This window comes from Patagioenas fasciata, chromosome 1 (assembly GCF_037038585.1).
Source record: "Patagioenas fasciata isolate bPatFas1 chromosome 1, bPatFas1.hap1, whole genome shotgun sequence".
In the NCBI taxonomy this organism is placed as follows: Eukaryota; Metazoa; Chordata; class Aves; order Columbiformes; family Columbidae; genus Patagioenas; species Patagioenas fasciata.
This window is the reverse complement of record NC_092520.1, coordinates 121,524,090-121,545,428: the sequence shown is the minus strand read 5'-3', so window position 1 is coordinate 121,545,428 and position 21,339 is coordinate 121,524,090. Positions and strand designations below refer to the sequence as shown.

The window sequence follows — 21,339 nt, the reverse complement described above, 5'->3', positions numbered from 1 at the left end:
AGAGACAGCAGAACTTCTTGATAAAATAACTATACTTGAGAAAGAACAAGTGGGGAAGTTGGGGGGAGGGGGTGAGGGAAAGAGAGGAAGAGTGATCTATTTTGAAAAATCTCATTCTCAAATATTGCTGACCAGCTTTCAGTAAACTTGACAATTCAAGCAAACAAACAAACAAAAAAACAAAAGGACAGCAGAAAACAAACAACTGTGATAGAAGGCAAGTCTGGAAATTGAAGGAATCAAACCAAGCAGAAGTTTTCAAAACTATGAGCAAGAACTGTATTTGCAGGGCTTTGAGCAACTTTAAACCTAAGAGTTAACTTCAAAATATAACTATACTTGGGTGTCAGCTCAGCTATTGCATAGCTTAGAAGAGTGATACACAACTCAAACGTCTGCTGATTTAATGTGACAAAATGTTCTTCCCTTCAGATGTGGACTGTGTACCAGTGTAGACAAACCATTTCCCATTTCCTGCGTTCACTGCATTCATGGGCTGTAAGCACAGGCTGACAGCCGGCTTTGCTGCGGACAGGTCAGAGATGACAACACAGATGAACGCGTGAATGTACTTAGTACCTCTGGTTTCGGTTGTCTGCAGACAGCTGCATTTGGAATAAGTCTTCTTTTAATGCCTGACTTCCGAGTTTTTCTTGAAAGGTGAGAGACGCTGTTTCCTTTTATCCATGGAGTTGCCATTTTTTCATGGGAAGATAACCAGAAGAACCTGTGAAGAATTGCTGAGCAAGAACAGAAAGAATGGTAGCTATCGAATACGAGAGAGTGAAAATGTGGAAGGAGCTTTATGTCTCTGTGTTTTGTAAGTATTGTCGTACTAAACTTTTCATGAGTTTTCAAATATATCCCAAGACAAGAGTTCATCTTCTCTAATATTAACAGACTACAAGAGGGTGTGTATATGTATTCAAGTAATGCTGGTTGCCTTAGGCTTCCTATATGGGGAGGGGTGAGAGGGTGGCATTTGCAACACTTTTGCAACATTTTATTCAACAGAGGATAGCTGAACTGTAACCTGCTGATGCTGGTCTCTCTGCAGACAAGGAACCCAGATAAAATAGCTTTGCCTGCCAAAACATAGTAAGAACCTTACTCAAAGTTACTGACTCTGTAATGATGAGTAAATAGCACTTTAGCACTGTTGAGACACTGAAAAGTCTCATGGTAGGTTACAAAACATTTTCGTCTTCATATGCTTTCTATCTGATGAAAGTTTAGCCTGGTGCTTCAAAGGAATTTTATTTGATGTAATAACATAAGCTGAGACAAAAAGCTACAATGCCCAGTTCGAATTCACATGACAAGTCCATGAACAAGATGGACATAGAAAATTGCTGCTTCATAGAAAATTGCTGCTTCTAGTCCTTAACTTTAATTACCACAACTAAAATTTTCTTTTCCTATAGGGAATAGCACATTTATTTTCCTTTCAAGAAGCCTAGTTTACATTTTTCATATATAATTGATCTGTTCCTAATGTGTTCAAAGTTTATAAATTAGTAACTGTGAGTCTTTGTTTGACCCTATGTTTTATGTTGTCTTTGAGAACTGTTTGAGTGTGACATGAAAAAATTTTACCACTTCATCTAATTAGTTACAAAATATCAGAAAAAAAAAAATCAATAATCAAAAACATATTTCTTTTGAAATAAATCAAGGAGAAAGGGGGAAAAGAGAGAGGGAAATGGAGTGCTATGGGACTGGTGGGTAGATAAAAGGAGGTCCATGAAATGACAGGGCGAGGAGAAGACAAATGGCAAGTGAGAGACAAACGGAGCTCTCAGGGAGGGAGCTGCAGTAACCTGCCTTCAGTAGGGTGTGGAAGGAGACAACATTTAAGATTCAGCTGGACAGGGTCCTGGGCCATCTTGTCTAGACTGTGCTTTTGCTGAGAAAGATTGTACCACATGATGTTTGCGGTCCCTTCCAACCTGGTACTCTATGATGCTATGAATGTAGCAGGTGCAGGAGGGCAGGAAGCATGGGAGGGAAAGAGCACACATACCCTGTAAGAAGGGACAAATGGAGATTCTGGCACAGGAAGAATGACAATGTTAGTCCCTGACATAAGATGGCCATTGAGATCTCATGCAGTAGAGGTAGATGAGAAAGTGAAGGGCTAGTTAGGTGTGTGCAGTGAGTTTGAACTCCTTGATATAACAGAAGGCATGTCTCCAGAGTACATTGTGGGCAGATGCAAGCTGCCATTAAGGTTAAGCTTGCTGCCACACTAACACAGTTTCTTTCCCTTTCTTCTTTCTTTTTTTTTTGTTTCTGGTTTTTGTTGTTGTTGTTGTTTGGTTTGTTGGGGTTTTTTTGTTTTGTTTTGTTTTGTTTTGTTTTGTAATTATTGTTTTTCCTAAGAGCAAAGCAGGGCTGGCTTGTGATAGCTTGCACACATGCTTTTGTCTGTCAACAGTCTTCTGGGCAAAGCATGTGACTTCCAGATAGCCTCTGTGGGTTTTTAGTGTTAAAAATTCATGCATTAACAAACGTAATGGTTAATCTGTAGAGGTCGCAGCAATGGTATGACAGATACTGGCTTGCAGAGGTGAAAACAAAAATTGTCTTCAGATAGCAAATGGGATGGTAATAGTGTGCTGGCTCAGAATTACCTCAGAATCTGGACTGTCTGTCAGTAGTTGACTAGGCAGGGGAGAGCTGTCCTGAAACTGGAGGCAATCAACACTGAAACTCCCCGTGCTGCTTCAAGACAACTTTTGGATTAGAATTGGATCTTAAAACATTGCTTAGCACCTAACATGGTTGATGCACAAACTGATGCACACTTCTCAAATTAGCTGATCCATGGGCAGAGATACTGACCCACTTGCTACAGAAAACAACCAACTTTTATTTGTCTTCTACTGATTGGGACATGGGGGCAAGGACTCCCACAAAGGATCTGAGGGTCAGAATGGTGGAATCACTTCAAAAGCATCTCTTCTCTAATCAGATATGGTGCACAGCTCTGCTGATACATCTTCCTCCACCGCCCACTGCCGCTTTCATCCAAAGCTGTCCCAGGTCTCTGACAATGCCTCAGACCAGACCTACTGCTCTTGCTACTGTTCTCCTAGTGGCTCAACACCCCTCTCACCCTGCTTTTCTGCCACTGGATATCCCTGTGCCCAGATCAAGCACTTTATTAATTCGTACCATATGCAGCTGCCAGTATGCATTTAGTAGTTAATGTAGAAATAGAAGTTTTAATTTTAATTGTAGTATCATGTTCATTCAGTAAAAATTACAGTAGCCAAATAATATCCAGGCACTAACCTTTCAAAATTTAGATGCTAGGTAAACAACAACTTTCAAAAATAACCAGTTTCTGGTAGGCTTTTTTTCACTTCTATGTCTATGTTCAAAGAATAAACATTCACATTTATAAAATAGTCTGAAGTCAGGAACATGTGAATTTCCATGGGTATATCAAGGAAGAAAAAAACAGTTGTATCCCTGTGATGTGACTCTGAATCAAACTGATTCTGACTGGAAGTCTTATTCTTATTACAGTCCAAAGTATCTTTTTTTTTTGCAGAACAAAGTAGCTTATTTCCAGAGTAACTATTCATTTACTTGCAAGTCCCCGGAGATGGGTTTTCACCCTAAGATTCTCCCTCTCGTGATAGCTCAATTCATGTAGCTACAGCTGAAATCCTTCCAATGAACACGAGTGTCAGTTAAAAAGCCTTGTTTTCAAATACTGCTTCCTCACCCACACCCTCCCACCGCTGTTTGTGGTTTACATATCTTTGCAGCTTTACTGCCTTTTTTGATCATGGTCATGATCTCCAGTGCATCTTCTGAATAACTGTCATTTCAGAATTTAAGAAAGCTTTTATTTCTGTTGACAAAATATATCCAATACCATCAGTAGCCCAAATGTTCAAATACCTGCATATTATTATTAATAATAATAATAATAATAATAATAATAAACCCTGGAAAATGCAAAGGAATAATAATTTTCTTAGAAGTAGGACCTGTGCAGTCATTTTTTGAGTGCTGGTGAGTGGAGGCCATTTTCTGCTAACGTCTCTCCAAGAATTCAACAGCCTTCTTTTAGTGTAACTGCAAAATTAAGATTAGGGAGGTATCACACATGAGGAGGATAAGAAGATAGTTGAGAGGATGGGATGCCTGTGGAAACAAGTTACTCTTATATAAAGGCCTGTGTTAAGTTTAGTTAATAAGTTATTTGAAAACACTTTTTAGAATAACCGTGTACTTCAAGGTATGAAATGTCTCATTTTGCGAACTTTAGGCTCCCTTTTGTTTTGCTTTTCTATTTCTGTCTCATTCAATTCTACCCCACAACCTCTTATGTCTTCAATGCTACCTGCTGTTTGCAGACATTTCCAGGCTCACACTATGTTAAAAATATGGTGTCACTTCCACCACTTTCGTCAGTGGGATCAGAGACTCAGCCCACTGTTATGTCCCTAATATCATAGATGCTCTTATCATATGTATCTCCAGCTATATTCTGGTCAAATCCAATATATTCTAAGTTGAAGTAGCCTGGTACATGATCACATGTGGAATATATGAAGGTACAGACAGATCAAGAGGTCGCTGTGTAGGGCAGCGTGGGAGGAATAAGAGTATGGTTTTGTGATGCTGCAATTACTTGAGAGCTCCCACATGGAAAGTAGATTACATGAAAAACATTCTGCAACTTCACACTCCTGTGTATGCCATAGCAACCTCCTCACCTGTTCTCTTCTTCAGAGGAATGCCAGTAGATCTCATGTGAAAGGTGAACTGCAACTTTAATACAGAATCAGTCTTCACCACTGCTTAGATTAATATGATTTTCTTTCTCTCTCCCCTCACATCCTTCCTAACTGCTACCAATATGTTAGACCTTCACAAAGACCATCTTTCAGAGCATCACTCCATGCCAGTGTGTTTGTTCTCATGCAGCATTGCAGTCTTGTGTCATATCCCATGTGAATTTCTCATCCTTGTTCTCAGCTGTAGATCAGTCTTTTGAAAGGTGACTGCTTCTCTTATGGATGTAGCAATTAGTTGGAAGCCAGCCTGTTATTCCCCTGGAGTATGGCTTCAGGGAAAGATAGACACTTCACTTTTGTCTTTGTAGCTAGTTAGGTCTTCCTTACAACTCCATTTTTGAAGGAGAGGTACATGTTAGCACTGTATTTCCATTGTGAAAAGGTTGTCCAAACCGGTGTAAAGTCTGAGAGTCAAGTGGGCCACAACTCCCCTTCTCCTCACTGCAGTTCTCAGTGACACCTGTGACAGCCCTTTGCCTGCAGTTTATTTGTATGTTGACATTTGCACAAACTAGTTTCCAGTGCTGTGAAGTGATTCTGCTGGTGAGCAGCAAGGACTTAGGCATCCTATGGAAGCAAAGGCTCTTCTTTTACATGGCACCTGCAGCAGAGTTCCAGGCTCTATTTTGTATTTTACTGCCTCAGAAGAAGTAATACAAATTCTCAGTGACATCCAGCCCTTTCTGAACGTATAAACCTGAAGCATTTTCATTGCTTTCACCTATCAGGTCTATTTTATTGGAGCTGTAGTAGTACAAAACACAGAATAGGATCCATTCCTAAGAAGCTGGAGGAAAGCTCAGGCAGTTAGCTGATGTGGAGGTGAGCTAGTTAGACATACTTGATCAGGATCTTTTCTAAGCAAAGTGCGGTGACTGCAGATTGAACACAGCACTCTTAGTTATGTTTACTATACGTGGCCTAACTCGATCAGGCAAAAAGAGTGCCATAAATTTGGTCCAAATTCAAACAAATCTACATAGTGATGTATGGGTGTTAGATCTGAATTGGCAAAGCATGATAAAGCAATATTTGGGTTTCTGAAGCTTATGAAAACAACATGCATAACTAATTTCGGGTAATGGTCTATTAAACATATTACTTAGAGAATTTCAAGTATTTTGAAAGCTCTGGTATATTAATCGAATGGAAAAGTAAATGCATATATATATATATACACATATACATATAATTGATGCTATTTAGCATCAGGCATACCTTTATATTTGTTTCTTTCTTTTTAGTCTTCCATTGTATTGCAGTTTAAGATACAAGAAAGCAAACAAAACCAAAAGCAGACTGTCAAGATCAGCTGTAGCAGTCTAAACAAGTTGCAGTGGTCTGACTGTTGATAAAAAGCATATATTATTATACAACAATGTTTTTCACAGCTTTGAAGAACTCGTCTACACTTACCGTATCTTCAGGGAACACCAAGGATATTTTAGAATAGAGGTGAGTAACTCTCATTTAATCTGTAAAGATCACACTAAAGATCCGTGTCTTGATTAAAAAGATATATATATATACCTTAGAAAATCTTTCCAAATTTGCTTTCTTCTTTACTCAGTTCTTGACTTTTTAATGTTGTACTTATTATTGCATATGATATCAGAAGTAGCTATTATCTTTGTAGAATTCCCTTATAACCTAAGTGGATCTGTTATTTGTTGACCAGCTGCTTTCTGATTTGATAATTTATTTTTTATAGCATTGAAGAAAAATCTATCATTTCCATTACTTGCTCCTGTTCCTAATTATCTTTTTCTACTTGAAAGCCCTGCCGTTGAACCCAGCACCTTGTAGGGCTTTGGAATATTCCAATGACCTTTCCGGTTTAAAGAGACCTACCTATAATTCTGTGCAATTCTGAGGTACCTGAAGTGATGGCCTCAGATAGTGCTGCTTACATAAGCATAAGAGCAGACTGCATCAATCAAATCCCTAGCCAGGGTGAAAGGACACTTTAAAAGATGGCTTGCTTCTCTGCTAGTAGTAGGACAGCTGACAATTAAGCAGCATATCAGCGGAATGAGGAACTTGGTCCATAAAGGGCACACCAAGCTCTCATATGCAGGTAATATCTTGCTTGTTAGTGGTTTGGATTTAGTACGAAAGACATAATTTCCCATTAAGAAGAATGGTTGGTTGACAAAAAGTAATCTATTTTGGGCTACAGCCACTCTAGTGGGGTTTGCTGTCATGCCTATCAGCAGATAATAACTCAAACACTTAGTCTTTTCAAACCCAGTTTTCCTTACAAGATTTTGCCTAGAAAGTGAAAGAAGAGTTCTGTTCTTCACATTTTTAAGTCAGATTGGCTTGGCTCACTAAAATAATTGACATTCATGATGGAGGGGAGGTCGGGGGTTTTAAAGGGCCTGACTCAACCATGGACTTTCTAGAGTATGGTAGGTTGACCCCAACCAGCAGCTAAGCACCCACATAGCTGCTTGTTCCCCCCCCACCTTAGCAGGATGGGGTGGGGGAAGGGAACATGAAGAGCAAAAGTGAGGAAACTCCTGGATCAAGCTAAAAGACAGCCTAATAGGTGAAGCAAAGTTGTGCACACAAGCATAGCAAAGCAAATAAGAGGTTTAGTCACTACTTTCCATTAGGAGGCAGATGTTTAGCCACCCTCTGGAAAGCATGACCTCAGCATGTGTAATGGTTACTTGAGAAGACAAATGCCATAACCACGAACATCCCCACTTTCCCTGAGCTTGTATTGCTGAGCACAGTGTCCTATGGCAGAGGACAGGCCTTTGGTCAGTTCCGGTCTGCTGTCCTGCCCTGACCCCTGCTTGGCTCAGGATTCTCTGGTGAAAGTCACAAACCTGAGACAAATAATACACTCCTACCTAAAAGAGAAAGTTGGGGCCAGGGACTTTCCTGCAGATCCTCAGACACGTCTGCCGCATCTGCAGAAGTCCTTTGCTTGGCAATGCAGACACTGGACAACGCGTTTGGCTTCTGTTTGTCACTCAAGCATTGAAATAAAACCTTTTAAGTGAGAACAAAACACATTGGCCCTAACCTTGTGCTCTGTCACCAGGGGGAAGTCTGTAACACCATCCCTCTGCAACACACCTGAGCCCATATTTTAAACCATTATTTAAATTAAAAAAAAAAAAAAAAAAAAAATTGAGTGAGGGAGGTGACACTTAGGACCTAGACCACACCACCAAGCAGGTGTCCCCAGTGGCCAAAGGCTAGTACCAGATTCTGTCACCCAGCCTGGTTCCAGAACAGCTCCTTGGGAAACAAGAAGCAACCTATAATTCCTTTCTTTTAGGGGAATCTATCTGAAGAGTAGTTCCAAATAAACTTTTTTTCCTTTCATTGCAGACTACTGAAGGTATTCCAGCAAGGCTCTTCAGAACATTGAAGGATCTAATATACAATTACGAAAAGCCAAATCAAGGACTGATAACAAATCTCCGCTATCCAGTAATGAAACCGAAGGCCTCACAAAGAAACCAGAGGTTCAAGTCAGAAGAAGATGACATCTATGATGGTGAGAAATATCATTTTGCCTTAGTGGTTTTGGTGGCTTCTTTTTTAAAATGACTGCATTAACAGGTGTGGTAGAGTATGTTTTACAGTCCCATGTCATCCTTACATCCTTGCTTTGGGGAGGATGAATAGAGATACTGTTGATAACTTGCCAGCCTCCCTCACACGCTTTTCAAAGCCACTTTTCATATCAGTGCTGTACAATGCTCAGCTTCAGTATCCACCAGGTCAGAGGCAGCAAAATAACCTGGAAACTTTTCTGGGTCCTCTGACTAGAAGACCAAGTGTAATGAGCAAGGGAAATCCTTTCTGTAAGTGCAGTTATCATACAGGAAAAAAAAAATTCTAGGTGTATCCAGTCTTCTGTGTGATTTATACCTCATGAGAAATGCTGGATCAATGGAGGGCCAGCTGCTCTGTGCTGCAGTCACACCTCCTGTCTGTGTGACAGATGCTGGTTTTTTGCACATAACAGCAGTGCAACAGCTTCTGTGTCAAGCAGACAGGACAGAAAGAGGGGAGCTCTCCCCACCACTTCACGCAATGAGCTGCATTTTCAAGGGCCAGTGCAGCAATACCCTTGCTGAGGGAAACAGCAGCAGAAGCGTTTCCAGAGTCCACAACATCACCTTGTCATTTGTATCACTAAGGCAGATGTGCCACATTTGCTCTAAAAAAAGGGTTTTATGGTAACTTGTCATGGCTGCTCCAGGGAGATGAAAATACTGCAGTAGCCTGGGTATATTTTTAGGAGAAATCAGGTGTCATACACATTTTCTTGTCTTGTCCTGCAACATGGACTTTTCCGGAGGATGCACAACGGTTTGGTCTGGGCTCACAGGGAGGAAAACAAAACCTTTCATTTCATATCAAAATGTTTGTGTTTGTCATAAAAATGGAAGCTTTGAGAAATAATCAAATTAGTTTGGAATTGTTGCTGTTGAATTTTAATTTAGATTTCACTTATATGGCAATCCCAAGTTGCCCCTCAGACTGCTTTTGCTCACAGGGGGAGTTTGGGTTAATGCCAGGGTAGATGTGTCTCTGAAATGTGGGCACCATGTAAAACACCCCAGTGCTTCCTAAAGTGCACACCACACTTTTCTGGCCCTGTCCCTCCTGTGGGACCCACCAGCAGCTGGCTCTGTGGCACGTGCGGGACTCCATGCTCCAGTACAACAACACCCAGGACTGGGGTCACGATACTGGTGGTTGGACACATTTGAGCATTGTTTTCTAGCCCAGGAACAGTGCGTCTGAGGGTGGTTGCTTGAAGAGACAGTCGGTTTCCACAGTGTTTTTTTCCAGGCTCTCCTCCCTTAGTTGGGAGGAGAGCTTTTCTGTTGGGTATTTATCTAGAGAAGAAAGGGTGTGTTATACTATAGTCGTAGTAAATCAGATAAATAGCTGTGATAACGAAGTATGGATGATTTCCGACATGTGGTTGTCCCTCAGGAGGAGGGGTCTCACACGGATGCAAATGTTTAATAGCAGCAATTGATGGCTCAGAAAAGGCAACATAGGCTTTGCCATTTGCAATGACAGCATCATTTTTTTTTATTTCTTTACAGATATTGACAGTGATTATGTCACTGTCTTGCCCTGAATGATCGACAATGTGAGGACTTGGGAAGCTGCTGTTTCAGGCTGTGCCACCGCACAGCAGATGGGCTGGGGAGAGCTGCACGCTGAGAGTTCTCCACTCTGGATCTGGACCACTGGCATTAGTGCCTTTTGCAGACTGTGAGAGCAGCTCTATTTTCTCCCAGTGGCTCCAGGACCAGCTACTATGTATTTTTGTTCAGCAAGAAAATAATTTTTATAATAGATGCATGCATGCACGCACATCTCTGTACATATATATGGGTGGGGGAAGGGTATCAGTGTGCATGTATGTGTATTTTGGTTTTTCAGTCAGCAAACTGTCCAGGAAGTCTACTCCTAAAACGAATAATCTGTTAGAAGGAAGCAGTATGAATACGATAAATGAATGTGCATAAAGCAGTAGTTTATGGCAGAACCAATAGATGTTGATAAAAACCATAGAAGATAAAATTTCTCCTGGAAACATATGATGCTTAGAAACCTCTAAGCTCTGTTAAGTCTCTCAACTCTGTTATTTTGTGCACAATTCATATTAGCTCATTGTTGGATAGTGCATAGTATTTCAGTTATGTCAAGGAATACTAGAATTATACTGTAGTTTGGAATTAAAACAAAAAGGCTGTGCTTGATCCCCATCATAAAGAATTAATCAACAACATGAAAATGGTTTGAAATACTTTTAATATTAATGAACGGTTCTGGCAGATTACAAGAGGAATGCGAGTTCTAGATGCATGTTGGTATTAACACATCCTTTTTTTTAACAGATATGGTACAAATGAGACTGCTTACTATATTTCATTTGCCATGGCCATTAGCTCTGTATTGTAATGTGCTTGTTGGGGGATTTTTCCTAATGTAAGAATTTACTTTATTCTTACCTCTAAATTTAAGTATTTAATATACACTTTTATTCTGAAGGTGCCTGCAACTAGCAGCCTGAGCCAGAACTGGAACATATGTCCTGATTCTCCCAGTCACTAGTGCCAGCTCCCTCCCAGTTTGTGATCTTGAGGAAGACATTTGTCTTGGTTGTGTGATATTTCACAAATTATTTATGTATTTTTATGGGTAATACTAGTTAGATTTCTTTCTTATTATGTATCTTTCACACCACTATTTGTAAAAGGGCTTTTTTTAATGCTTTGAACTTCATTATAAGTTTAAGAGCACTAACAGTTTTTGGTGCCAGGCTCCACTGGTACTTGTAGCATGAAGGAGGTAAAATGTAAGAGTATAAATTAACTCTGGCATTGCCAGAAATACCAGCATATGTGTCAAAAATAATGCATTGAAAACAAATTATTTCTCCACAAAAAATGGTACTATTGGAGAGAAAAAAAGCCTCCCTTGCTCCCTAGAAGCACATACACTGATGTGTCTCTTGACCCACCATGTCACCCTGAGCAGCTGCTGTGCTGAGACATCCCAGCTCCAGCAGCCTGGTCTGTGACAGCACGGAATGCTATGGGTTTCGTGAATAGAGTCCCCACATGCTCAGCCACTCAGACTGATGTTCAGCCTTAGGAAAGGCCAGGACCAGGGACTGGGCTGTGGTGCTTTTTAGCTGGCAGAGATTCTGGTGAATGTGCTACACTGCAGGCAGACCTGCTTTCCACTGGGATTTACAGCCCAGCAGAGGCTGCAGCTTCGGATTCTGAATCTGGGAACAAGGGCGCATCCATGGACAGACTCGTGCCACTTCTCAGGCATTACCCTGAGGGAGTCAGCAGAAGCAGAGAGCACTCGAGGAATCGAGGACCCGCATCACAAGACAACCCCAGAGTGCAGCAGGAGGGCTTAGGCTCTGGCAGGCGAGACAGAATTTGGTGCAGGGAGGGAGAGAGGGGGAGCAGCGGGCAGGGGAGCGGGGAAGAAGGTTCGGGGCCCTGGTGGTGGCGGGTCGCGGTGATAGCGGGAACTAACATTATAAGGTTTAACTAAACGTATAATGGGTGCCTACTAACGAACTAATACTTTAAGGCTTAGCCACACAATAAGTGCTTAGTTTAGAGCTTTATGTAAACTTATGTTAAGAAAAACAGAACCCCATCGAATGCCAAGATAAGAAGTTTTACTCCACCTAGCTGTAAACTTGAGGAGACAAGATAATGAAGATTTACAGCAAAAGGGGGCGCCAGTCTGGTTTCAATCGACTTGGCAGGTTGGTTTCCAGTCAATTTAACATGAGCCAAAGGTAAAAAGTTCACTGTGACGAAGCTGAAGAAGCCTTCATCCAAAGACCCCCAAAGACCCCTCCTCAAGACCACCAGATGGCATTGTGCAAGCGCAACAGGGTGGGGTCAAGGCGGAGACTATGGAAATTATTACCTGGAACTCATTTTAATAAGAAGCGGGGAAAGGTTATGAATATGTATAGATGTTCCTGGGGTCATTATGAATATGTAACACCCTACTGTATTTAAACACACCTCATATTGTTAGAAGTTGCGCATGAATGGTGGAACGATCCCCCTTGCGCCCGACGTCGAAATAAACATGCCTGCTTTATAACTTTGTGAGTTGTAAAGTTTTATGACTTTATAGGTTGTAAAGTTGTTTCCACACGTCAGCGGGGTGTGTGGTTTGGGGCAGGGGGGGCAGGTGGGGTTGTAGCGAGGCTGGAAGTGCTGTGCAGAAGGGGAGCAAGGGAGGAAAAAGGGAGGCTCGGGGCTGTTGTTTGTGTATGGGAGGAGCATTTGAGGCTGTGAAGCGGGTGGTGTCGACGTGGCGGTGGGTGGCAGTGAGTCGGTGGGTGCCCCCCGGGCTGGGTTTAGCGAGCGGTGCGAGGTTTGTAGGGGGCGCTATGGCGTCCCCCAGCAGTGGGGATCACGGTAGAGGAGCGGCCAGGTCGCGTGACGCTGGTCCTCAGGGGACCCAGTTCCATTCCCACCCCAGCCTTTTCTTGCCCACCCACCACCCGCCTGTCCTGTTGTCCACCCTTCCAACCTCTTGCACACCCCCAGCCTCAGCACAGCAGCCCGGGCCGGGCGGGCGGGCGCGTAGGGCGCTGTGACGCGTGTAGGGGGCGCCGTGCGTTCCACGGCCGTGGGATCTTGCAGGAGGAGCGGCCAGGTCGCCAGAGAGTGGTCCGAAACGTACCTGGCTCGATCCCCGGTTTTCTTAGTACTTCGTACACCTGCCTCGCTCCCTCACCGTCGCCTGAGCCCTGTAAGGAATGATTGAAGGAGGAATGTTGTTTTTGCAACTGATTTGGCACCTGAGCCCAGTGGGGGGAACGACTGAGAGACATCAGAATATAAATCTTTACTGAAAACAAAGTCTCTTCAAACTACTCTGGGAATGCAAACTGATTCCTGTATTTAAGCAGCTGTGTTAGGGACAAGGGTAGCCAAAGAGCCAGGAATCCGTATTTTGAAGAAATCAATAAGTGGAGGGAGTTGTTAGAATTAGACGAATAAGACAGGTAAAGTGAGGCAGGCATCGGGCAGTCCGTAAATCCTGCAGTACCCAACCAATGAGGAACAGGGAAGGGAATTTGTGGCTGCCATTTGGGAGAGATGTAAAAAGGGGCTTTTTGCCCTATTCCATGTGCCTACTTTTAGGTAGAACACCCCATTTTGCAAAATCGTGAATAAAACATAGTTTGCTGAGAGATCCTGCCTGAACCTATTATATTGGCAAGATGATCATTTCCTACAAGTCTGGGGGCTCATTCGAGACTCGACGTCATAATCTTGGGAGTCCCTATCACCGAAGGACAGGAAGGCACCCCCCATTGATTTCAACGGTCTTCTGGATCATTGGTGAGGACTCCAGGAGGGACCAACAGAAACCCCAAGGCTGTATCGAAGAAGGCGAATCCCTACAAACCACAGGGGAAAGGATAAAGGAAAAGGTGGTAGGCACAATACAAGCCACCAGGTAACTTTGTGCACAGACCAAGGTAAGAAAACAGACTATTAAGTACTACCTTGGTGGTCGGGGGCATTCTGAGAGGAGGGACGAGGCAGAAGGAGAAGCCTTGGAACTCAGAATGTGAAACATAAAGGAAAAATGCTGGGCCTAGGGACAATAAAGGAAAAAGCACTGATGACATTCCTCTATACACTCTGTTAGGGAGGATGTCAGTGTACTGACGACACATGTGATGTACAAAAAGGAAGGATAAAAAGAAAATTATAAAGTATTTTGGATTTGTCTGAACAAAGGAGCCCATAATAGAGCAGAAGGTATTCTAGCCAAAATACACATCTGATGACGACTAGCTATGCCAAGATTCAAATTGGCACATAAAAAGAAAATATAGGGGGTTCAAATCTTCCTCAGTACCAGGGTAGGTTTGAGTCCCTCCCTTGCTGCAGGATGTTAATGAGTGCAAAGTGCGTGGCCTGATCAGCTTAAACCGCACATAAGTGGGGTTCGAGTCCACCATTGGAAATGTGAAAATACCCTTTAGACATAAACCGTTGACCAAGTCTGAGACTAGGATTGGATCCAGCTGCACCTAAACTTCTCTCTGAAGGAGTTTAGAAAGAAAGGGGGTCCTTTCTGAACCTCGTGACTCAACGGGAGGGTCTCCCTGAATTTCTTTTAGCAATGGGAAATAAACTCAGTATAGAAAAAGGGACAACCTTGGCCAAGGTATTGGAATATTGGGAAAAGATTTATAGTACAGCAAGTTTGTAAAGAAAAGTGTGCAATGATCTTTATGTCGAGAAGATAGGCAAATTATAAATAAAAATCACCTAGAAACAGATGTCCCGGGCAAATGAATTACTGGTATGTACAGGATGATTGGGCATATGACCACCATGAAGAGGATGGCTGAAAATGAGTATAAAGTCTGGGGCTCTGGCAGCCAAGGCAGAGTTTGGTGCAGGGAGGGAGGGAGGAGGAACATCGGGTAGGGGAGCGGGGAGGAAGGCTCGGGGCCGTGGTGGTGGCGGGCGGGTGGGGGTCTGTGTGTGTGTTTTAGCGGGGGGGAGGCAAGTGGGGTTGTAGTAGGGCTGCGGGTGCTGTGCAGAGGGGGAATAAGGGGGCATAAAGGGGGCCAGGGAGCTCGAGGCTGTTGTGCGTGCGTGGGAGGAACATGTGGGCCTGTGAGGCGGGCGGTGTCGGCGTGGCGTGCCGGTGTCGGCGTGGCGTGGTGGTGGGTGGCAGCGAGTCGGTGGGTGCCTCCCGGGCCGGGCGGGCGGGCGCGCAGGGCGGTGCGAGGCCTGTAGGGGGCGCCGTGCGTTCCACTGCCGTGGGATCTCGCAGGAGGAGCGGCCAGGTCGCCAGAGAGTGGTCCGAAACGTACCTGGCTCGATCCCCGGTTTTCTCAGCACTGCGCACACCTGCCTCGCTCTCTCGCCGTCGCCATAGCCCTGTAAGGAATGACTGACGGAGGAATGTTGTTTTTGCAACTGATTTGGCACCTGAGCCCAGTGGGGGGAACGACTGAGAGACATCAGACTGTGAATCACAGAATCACAGAGCTTTGTAGGGGGCGCCGTGCGTTCTCCGGCCGTGGGATCTCGCTGGAGGAGCGGCCGGGTCGCCGGACCCCTGGTCTGGAGGCTGCCTGGTTCGATTTACGGTTTTCCCATCGCCCTCAGCCCCGCCCCCTACCCAAAGGTATCATTAGCAAAGGCTAACCTGCACCACAAGGGCAGCAGCAAGGAACACCAGGCATGGGGGCGCAGGTGGAATCCCACAGCATCTTCACTCCTCAAGTTATTGCCATAGATGGGGCTGCAAGAAGGTTTCTCTTCCGAATTTCCAGCATTGCCTCGGCCCCACCTGAGCCCTTTAGCCGCAGTCACCATGCAAGTGGATGCAAATCCTGGATTTTTAACGTGGTAAAGCAGCAGCTCCTCCTGCTCCGCAGCCCCGACGCGCGTTACGGGTTGCCGAGCGACACCCGCCGGGCTCCGCCCCCTGCAGCAACGCGGCGCCGCGGCTTCTCCCGTCAGGCCCCGCGGGCTCCGGCCGCTGCCCCTCAGTGGCTGCTCTCGTCAAAATGGCGGCGGCGGGGAATCCGAGCGGAGTTTGTGGCTGCGCTGTCTGAGAGCGGAGCTGGGGCGCCATGGCTCTCCCGGGCTGCATGAAGTCCCTGCTGCTGGCAGCCACGTAGTCCCGGGTGGCCACGACCCGCCCAACGCGGCGCTGCTGCAGCATGGCCTGGAGGTGCGAGCGGCGCCGTGTCGGCGTTCCCGGAGCGCAGCGGGGCGGCGCGGCCGGGCCTGTGCGGGTAGCCGTGGTGTCCCCTCGGGCCTGTGGGCACGGGTGGTTTTGTTCGGGCCCAGGCCTCGGCTGGCTTCTCTCTGCCCCGCCACTGGCTGCAGGCGCCCGGGCGTGCGGGCCCGGCCTGGCCCGCCGACTCTTCTGGGGCTCAGCGCCTGGAGATGGGGACACTCCTCCGGTGCCGGCCGGCAGGAGAGCTGGTGGCTGTGTCGGTGTTCAGCCACATCCCCGAAGGATCACTGTGTACTATATTATAGCGGTTTACGGTGTTTGTGTGTGCACACGGAAGTGTACAACATGTTTACATGGACGTAGGTGAAGCACATAGTGTGCCCTTTGGGGGACTTTTTTCATATTCCCGGAAATTCTGAGCCGCAAGGGTAATTTCCTTTCACATCTTTAAAAATGGAGCTTGACTAATGAGCTAGTCTTGTGTCGGGTGTTCACCAGTTTCATGCAACATGTAACAAAAGGTGTTTGCTGCTGAGGAGTGTCTGAGCTCCAGGTAGAGCCTTGTCTATTGGCCTGGGCACCATGGTGTGGTGAGAGATGGACATGTTGACTGAATTGCTTAATCTGCCAGGTACCTTGTTCAAATACAGATTTGCTTTTTAATTGCTCAAACATCAATATAAGAGTTAGTGTTCACTTGAGCTTTCTCCTGTGTCCATTGTAAGGAGATACACAGGGAAATTGAAAACCAACATTATGTTGCTTTATAATGCAAGTGGAACTTGTGCTCTGCCTGTACTGATGGGCAGGTGTATCATTTTCAGCATCTTCTTATAGAGGCTTCCCTGAACTTGGGTTGTATTTTCTTGTCTCAAGCACAGAGTGCTCCAAAAACTCCTGTTATAGCCTGTCCTTCCTGCACCTTTGGGTTCCTGTCCATGCCTGTGGAAAGCATGCTGCTGGGTGGAGCTGAAGGCTGATTATGAAATGTTTGTGTTGAGAAATCTATTTGGTTGTTCTTTCAAAATAAACAAATCCTATCCTTTACCTATACTATATGTAGGAAGAGTCACCTGGTATTCTGTTCAGTGTGTGAAGAAATACAAAGTGTTCCTCTGCTAGAGCTATGAGATCAAGAAGAATGCTTTTACTATGGATGCTGTCAGCAAGCAAGCAAAGGCAGCACCAATATGTTATAAATGATCACAATGTAAACTTGGTACTTTCCAAGAGAAAGGGAAGTACATCCACGGGAATGAAAACCAGATTTTTTCAAATTGTTTTTGTTGTTGGTTTGTTGTTTGGTTTTGGTTTGTTTTTTTTTTTTTTAGTGAATGTCCTTTTAGAGTGGCACTTAACATCCTCAGTTTGTCAAACAGGGCAAAATGTATTTAATATGACTCTGAGCTTTGATATTTTTGTTAAATGCTTTGTTGCAGTTGAGTAATTAAGGTTGTTTTTCTCCCTTCATCTCCAGGTTATCTCTGGACAGAAGCTTACATGATTACTTGCTTCAAACCAGATTCTACCAAGTGAATGTCTTAGTTGCCTGGTAGAACTCTTTGAGGATGCCAATACAAACCCATCTCTCACCTTGTCTGTGGTTACTTTGCTATCACAGCTGGGTAAGGTTTGCATCTGAACTTTTTCTCTTGGGTCTGGGAAAGGGCAGACAAGACAGGTGCTGATTCTGTGGCATGGGTGATGAACCTCTTGGAAAAAGCATAAGGTGAGACAGATGAAGTGTTTGTAGTGCAGTGCATGGCTGAGCCAACTGACAGCGTGTACTAGGCCAGATAAGATGTTGAGTCACCTTGAGAAGCAGATCTGAAGTCACTTCTGTGAAATGGCGATGATCGCGCTTGTCAGAATTTGCTTCCTCACTGGGTAGAATGAGGAGTTATTCTCTTTTCCTTGATTTTTGGAGCTTGAAGGGACTACCTTTTTTAATGAAGTGGATAAACGTGCCTAGGAGATGCAAAGATTGGGATAATCCACATTACATCAGCAACTGTCATCACCTCAGTTACCTCTGCCATTGGAGTGTTTGCTGAGCGGCAGTTCAGGCTCTCCAGTAGGCTGGGCCTGTGTGCATCAAGTTTCCCAATTACAAAACAGGTTCTCCTGCCTCGAACTTGTTTCTTGAGATGCATTATTTCCCCTGTTCACAGAATTGGGACTTCATTGTTCAGGGAGCTCTGTGCCCACCATAACCTACGTATGTAGGTTACCTATACAGGGAAAAAAACAAAATCCCTTCCCTGCTTAGTTTGTCAGCATGTATGAGTAGTTATTGAAGATGTGAGTCCTTTATGATGATCTCTTGTTTATCTCCTCTGGTTCCTGGAGTTTTTAGCCTCTTTGAGCTTCCTTTTAGATTTTTGAAACAGTTACTGTAAGATTATATGGGTTGCTGGGGTTTTTAACTACCTTGTCCAACCTGCTGGGTCTGGAAAATTTTAAGAATTAGTCCCTCTCCAACTGATCTGTTGCTTTGCCTGTCATCCTTGTATGCTACATCTTTTCCAGGACTGCCTAAGCAGAACTGGCTTCTTTAATTTAGCTCTTGCTAGATAACTCTATCAAGGAATCAGTTTCGTATTAATTCAGTGATGTACTGAAAGGATGCTGTATGAAGGACTTGACTACCGTTAGATCTGCTAGCAGTCTTCACAGCAAACCTGTTTTCCTCTAAGCATAATTTCTTTGTGAGGTTGCAAAGCTCTTTTTGCATTTTGGTAAAACTTGTAGATCTTTCAACAGGACAAAGCCCTTTTGTCCCTGACAGAGTGGAGACCTTGTTGACGAGGCAAAGTGGAAAACTGGATGGTCTAAAAAGGTAATGTCTCTGTCAAAATAAAACCTTATGCATCTGTTTGGGCTTTTAGTAAGTACATCATTGTGGCAGGACATGACCCAGTGGGCTCACAGCAGCTTGTGTCATTGTTAGGTTAACATCACAGAGTCTGAAAATGAATTCAGTTGTGGTGTCTTGTTATTTGTCCTTTCAGTTCCAGCTTTTGTAATTTGTAACATTCTTCAGTGAGATGCTGTATGAAAGACACATGTGAACAGCTTTTTATTTCCTCAGAGCATTCAGTTGCTGCAGAGGCTAACCTACAATGTTCCCGTGTTTTGTGCTGGTGCAAACATCGATGAATTAATTTCATTTCTAGTGCATCATGTGTATGTACTCAGTTGTCGTGTCTTATGGGAAATACCTGGCTGAGTTTCTAAAGTTTCTGAAGGCCATTCGCATATTGCACTAACCTGGTCTCCAGAGTGAGCTGTCGCATTTTTGCTCTGAAGTAAAGAGTGTTTTTTCTTGGAAAACCATGTTGTTACAGCCTGTCAAATGCAGTGGTTGTGGGACTTTCAGTGACTGGATATTAATTGGCCTCCTAGCCCACCCCCATGCCCCAGGGAGCTGTCAAAGAGAAGAACCAGGGGAAAATTCATGCTTGTCATTAGAAACAGACTTATGTTAGATTAAAATGACTTTTGCGCAAGGGTTTTTGTAAGAGATCTAGTGACTATTAAAAACACCTGCAATAAAGGGCATTGGATAGTACTGGTTTCTGATACTGTTTGTTTTTTTTTTTACAGATGTGCTCAGTTAGAAACTGCCCACACTATGGGGACTGCAATCTGAATTTTGCTTGGCTTGCTAGAATAGTGTCTAGTTAAAAACACAAAACACACACACACCAAAACAAAACAAAAAGTCCCCCAACCACCCCAGCCTGCAATTTCTTGTAACTAATTTCTGGATGCTTTAATAAAAAGTCTTTGTTTGACTTTCTGGATTATTCTTTTAAGTCAATTCACAGAAGATGAGCTGATGATACCATGTTTAGGACTCCTGGCAAATCTCTGTCATCACAACTTTCCTCTTCAAACTAAGATAAAATCTTTAGTAAGAGTTTGTTTTTGTGGCATGATTCTCTGGCTTGAGGGCAAAAGAGAGTTACTGGACTCTGGAGAATTACCTTAGTATTTCTTATGCTTGTTTTTGTGTGACCAATAACCAAACAGATCCAAATAAATTTCCTAGAAAACAGTTATAGTTCAAATATATTTCTAATATTGTTATTCATGAACTGTATGGCTTATTTATACATACGTAAAATCTGTAAGGTTTGTGTTTTTATAGAACAGTATAAAAATTGTAATGCCTATGTTTCTCCTTTTTGCTTTAAAATAATGTGAAGAGTTTCTATCGCACCTTAATAAGTTTCCTGGCCCATAGGAGTTTGAATATGGTCGTGTTTGCACTTTCAGTTTTATCAAGCCTCACTTTAAATGAAGTAGGAGAAAAAGTAAGTGATATTTTGAAGTCTGTTCTATTCTTAAGTTGTAGATAAAACTAGTGGTCACATGGGCAAAATGAAATTCTAATGCCAGGTAGTTTTAATAAGCAGGAGACCCAGCAAACTAAGTATATGCCTGTACGTAACTTTCTTCTCTCTTTTAGCTCTTTCATGCTCGAAATATCCATCAGATATTTCAATATTGTTGTAAATGGAGATGGTACTCTAACAAGAAAATACTCTGTTGATCTACACATGGGCCTTCTTAAGAACCCCAAAGTTGCAGATTATCTTGCTCTAGGTATGGGTTTACTTCCTAAAAGTGCAGAGTATTTTTCCTAAGCTCTTGTTCAGTTCCTTCGCTGCATGCTGTTTGTATTGTGAACCAAACACTGGAAAAAATTCCCTAGATGCTTTTTGAATGTAACTAGTTGATTACAACTGCTGTACCTAAAACTAAAGGGTTCTTGTGTTACTAGTGTACAGAGCACTCGAGGAATCAAGGACCTGCATTACAAGACACTGAGGTGCTGGAACAATCCCAGAGTTCAGCCCGAGGTCTTGGGCTCTGGCAGGGTGGGTAGAGTTGGGCACAGGGAGGGACGGAGGGGGAGCATCGGGCAGGGGAGCAGGGAGGAAGGCTCGGGGCCGTGGGTGTGTGTGTTTTGCCGGGGGGAGGCAGGTGGGGTTGTAGCGGGGCTGAAGGTCGTGTCTATAGGAGGAGCAAGGGAGAAAAAAGGGGGGCTCGAGGCTGTTGTGTGTGTGTGGGAGGAGCATGTGGGGCTGTGAGGCGGGCGGTGTCGGCGTGGCGTGGTGGTGGGAGCCAGCGAGTCGGTGGGTGTCCCCCGGGCCGGCCGGGCGCGCAGGGCGGTGGGAGGCCTGTAGGGGGCGCCGTGCGTTCTCCGGCCGTAGGATCTCGCTGGAGGAGCGGTCAGGTCGCCGGAGGATGG

At 44.1% G+C, this 21,339-nt stretch overlaps 1 protein-coding gene and 2 long non-coding RNA genes across 3 annotated transcripts; 2 read left to right on the top strand and 1 right to left on the bottom strand.

The window, feature by feature from the left end:
• The first annotated feature begins 206 nt into the window (after positions 1-206).
• On the top strand, positions 207-12,455 carry SH2D1B (SH2 domain containing 1B). The gene is made up of 4 exons (XM_065861413.2): positions 207-820; positions 6,209-6,272; positions 8,166-8,334; positions 9,905-12,455. The coding sequence occupies exons 1-4, from the start codon at positions 687-689 to the stop codon at positions 9,937-9,939; spliced, it is 402 nt and encodes a 133-aa protein (XP_065717485.2). The 5' UTR covers positions 207-686; the 3' UTR covers positions 9,940-12,455.
• On the bottom strand, positions 10,603-15,865 carry LOC139828894 (uncharacterized). The gene is made up of 3 exons (XR_011740954.1): positions 15,540-15,865; positions 15,202-15,268; positions 10,603-13,107 (listed from the first exon to the last, which is right to left on the bottom strand). It is a non-coding gene; the product is annotated as an uncharacterized lncRNA (long non-coding RNA).
• Positions 15,861-19,876, top strand: LOC136107632 (uncharacterized). The gene is made up of 4 exons (XR_011740948.1): positions 15,861-16,070; positions 17,557-17,704; positions 18,843-18,918; positions 19,686-19,876. It is a non-coding gene; the product is annotated as an uncharacterized lncRNA (long non-coding RNA).
• The last annotated feature ends 1,463 nt before the right edge of the window (positions 19,877-21,339 follow it).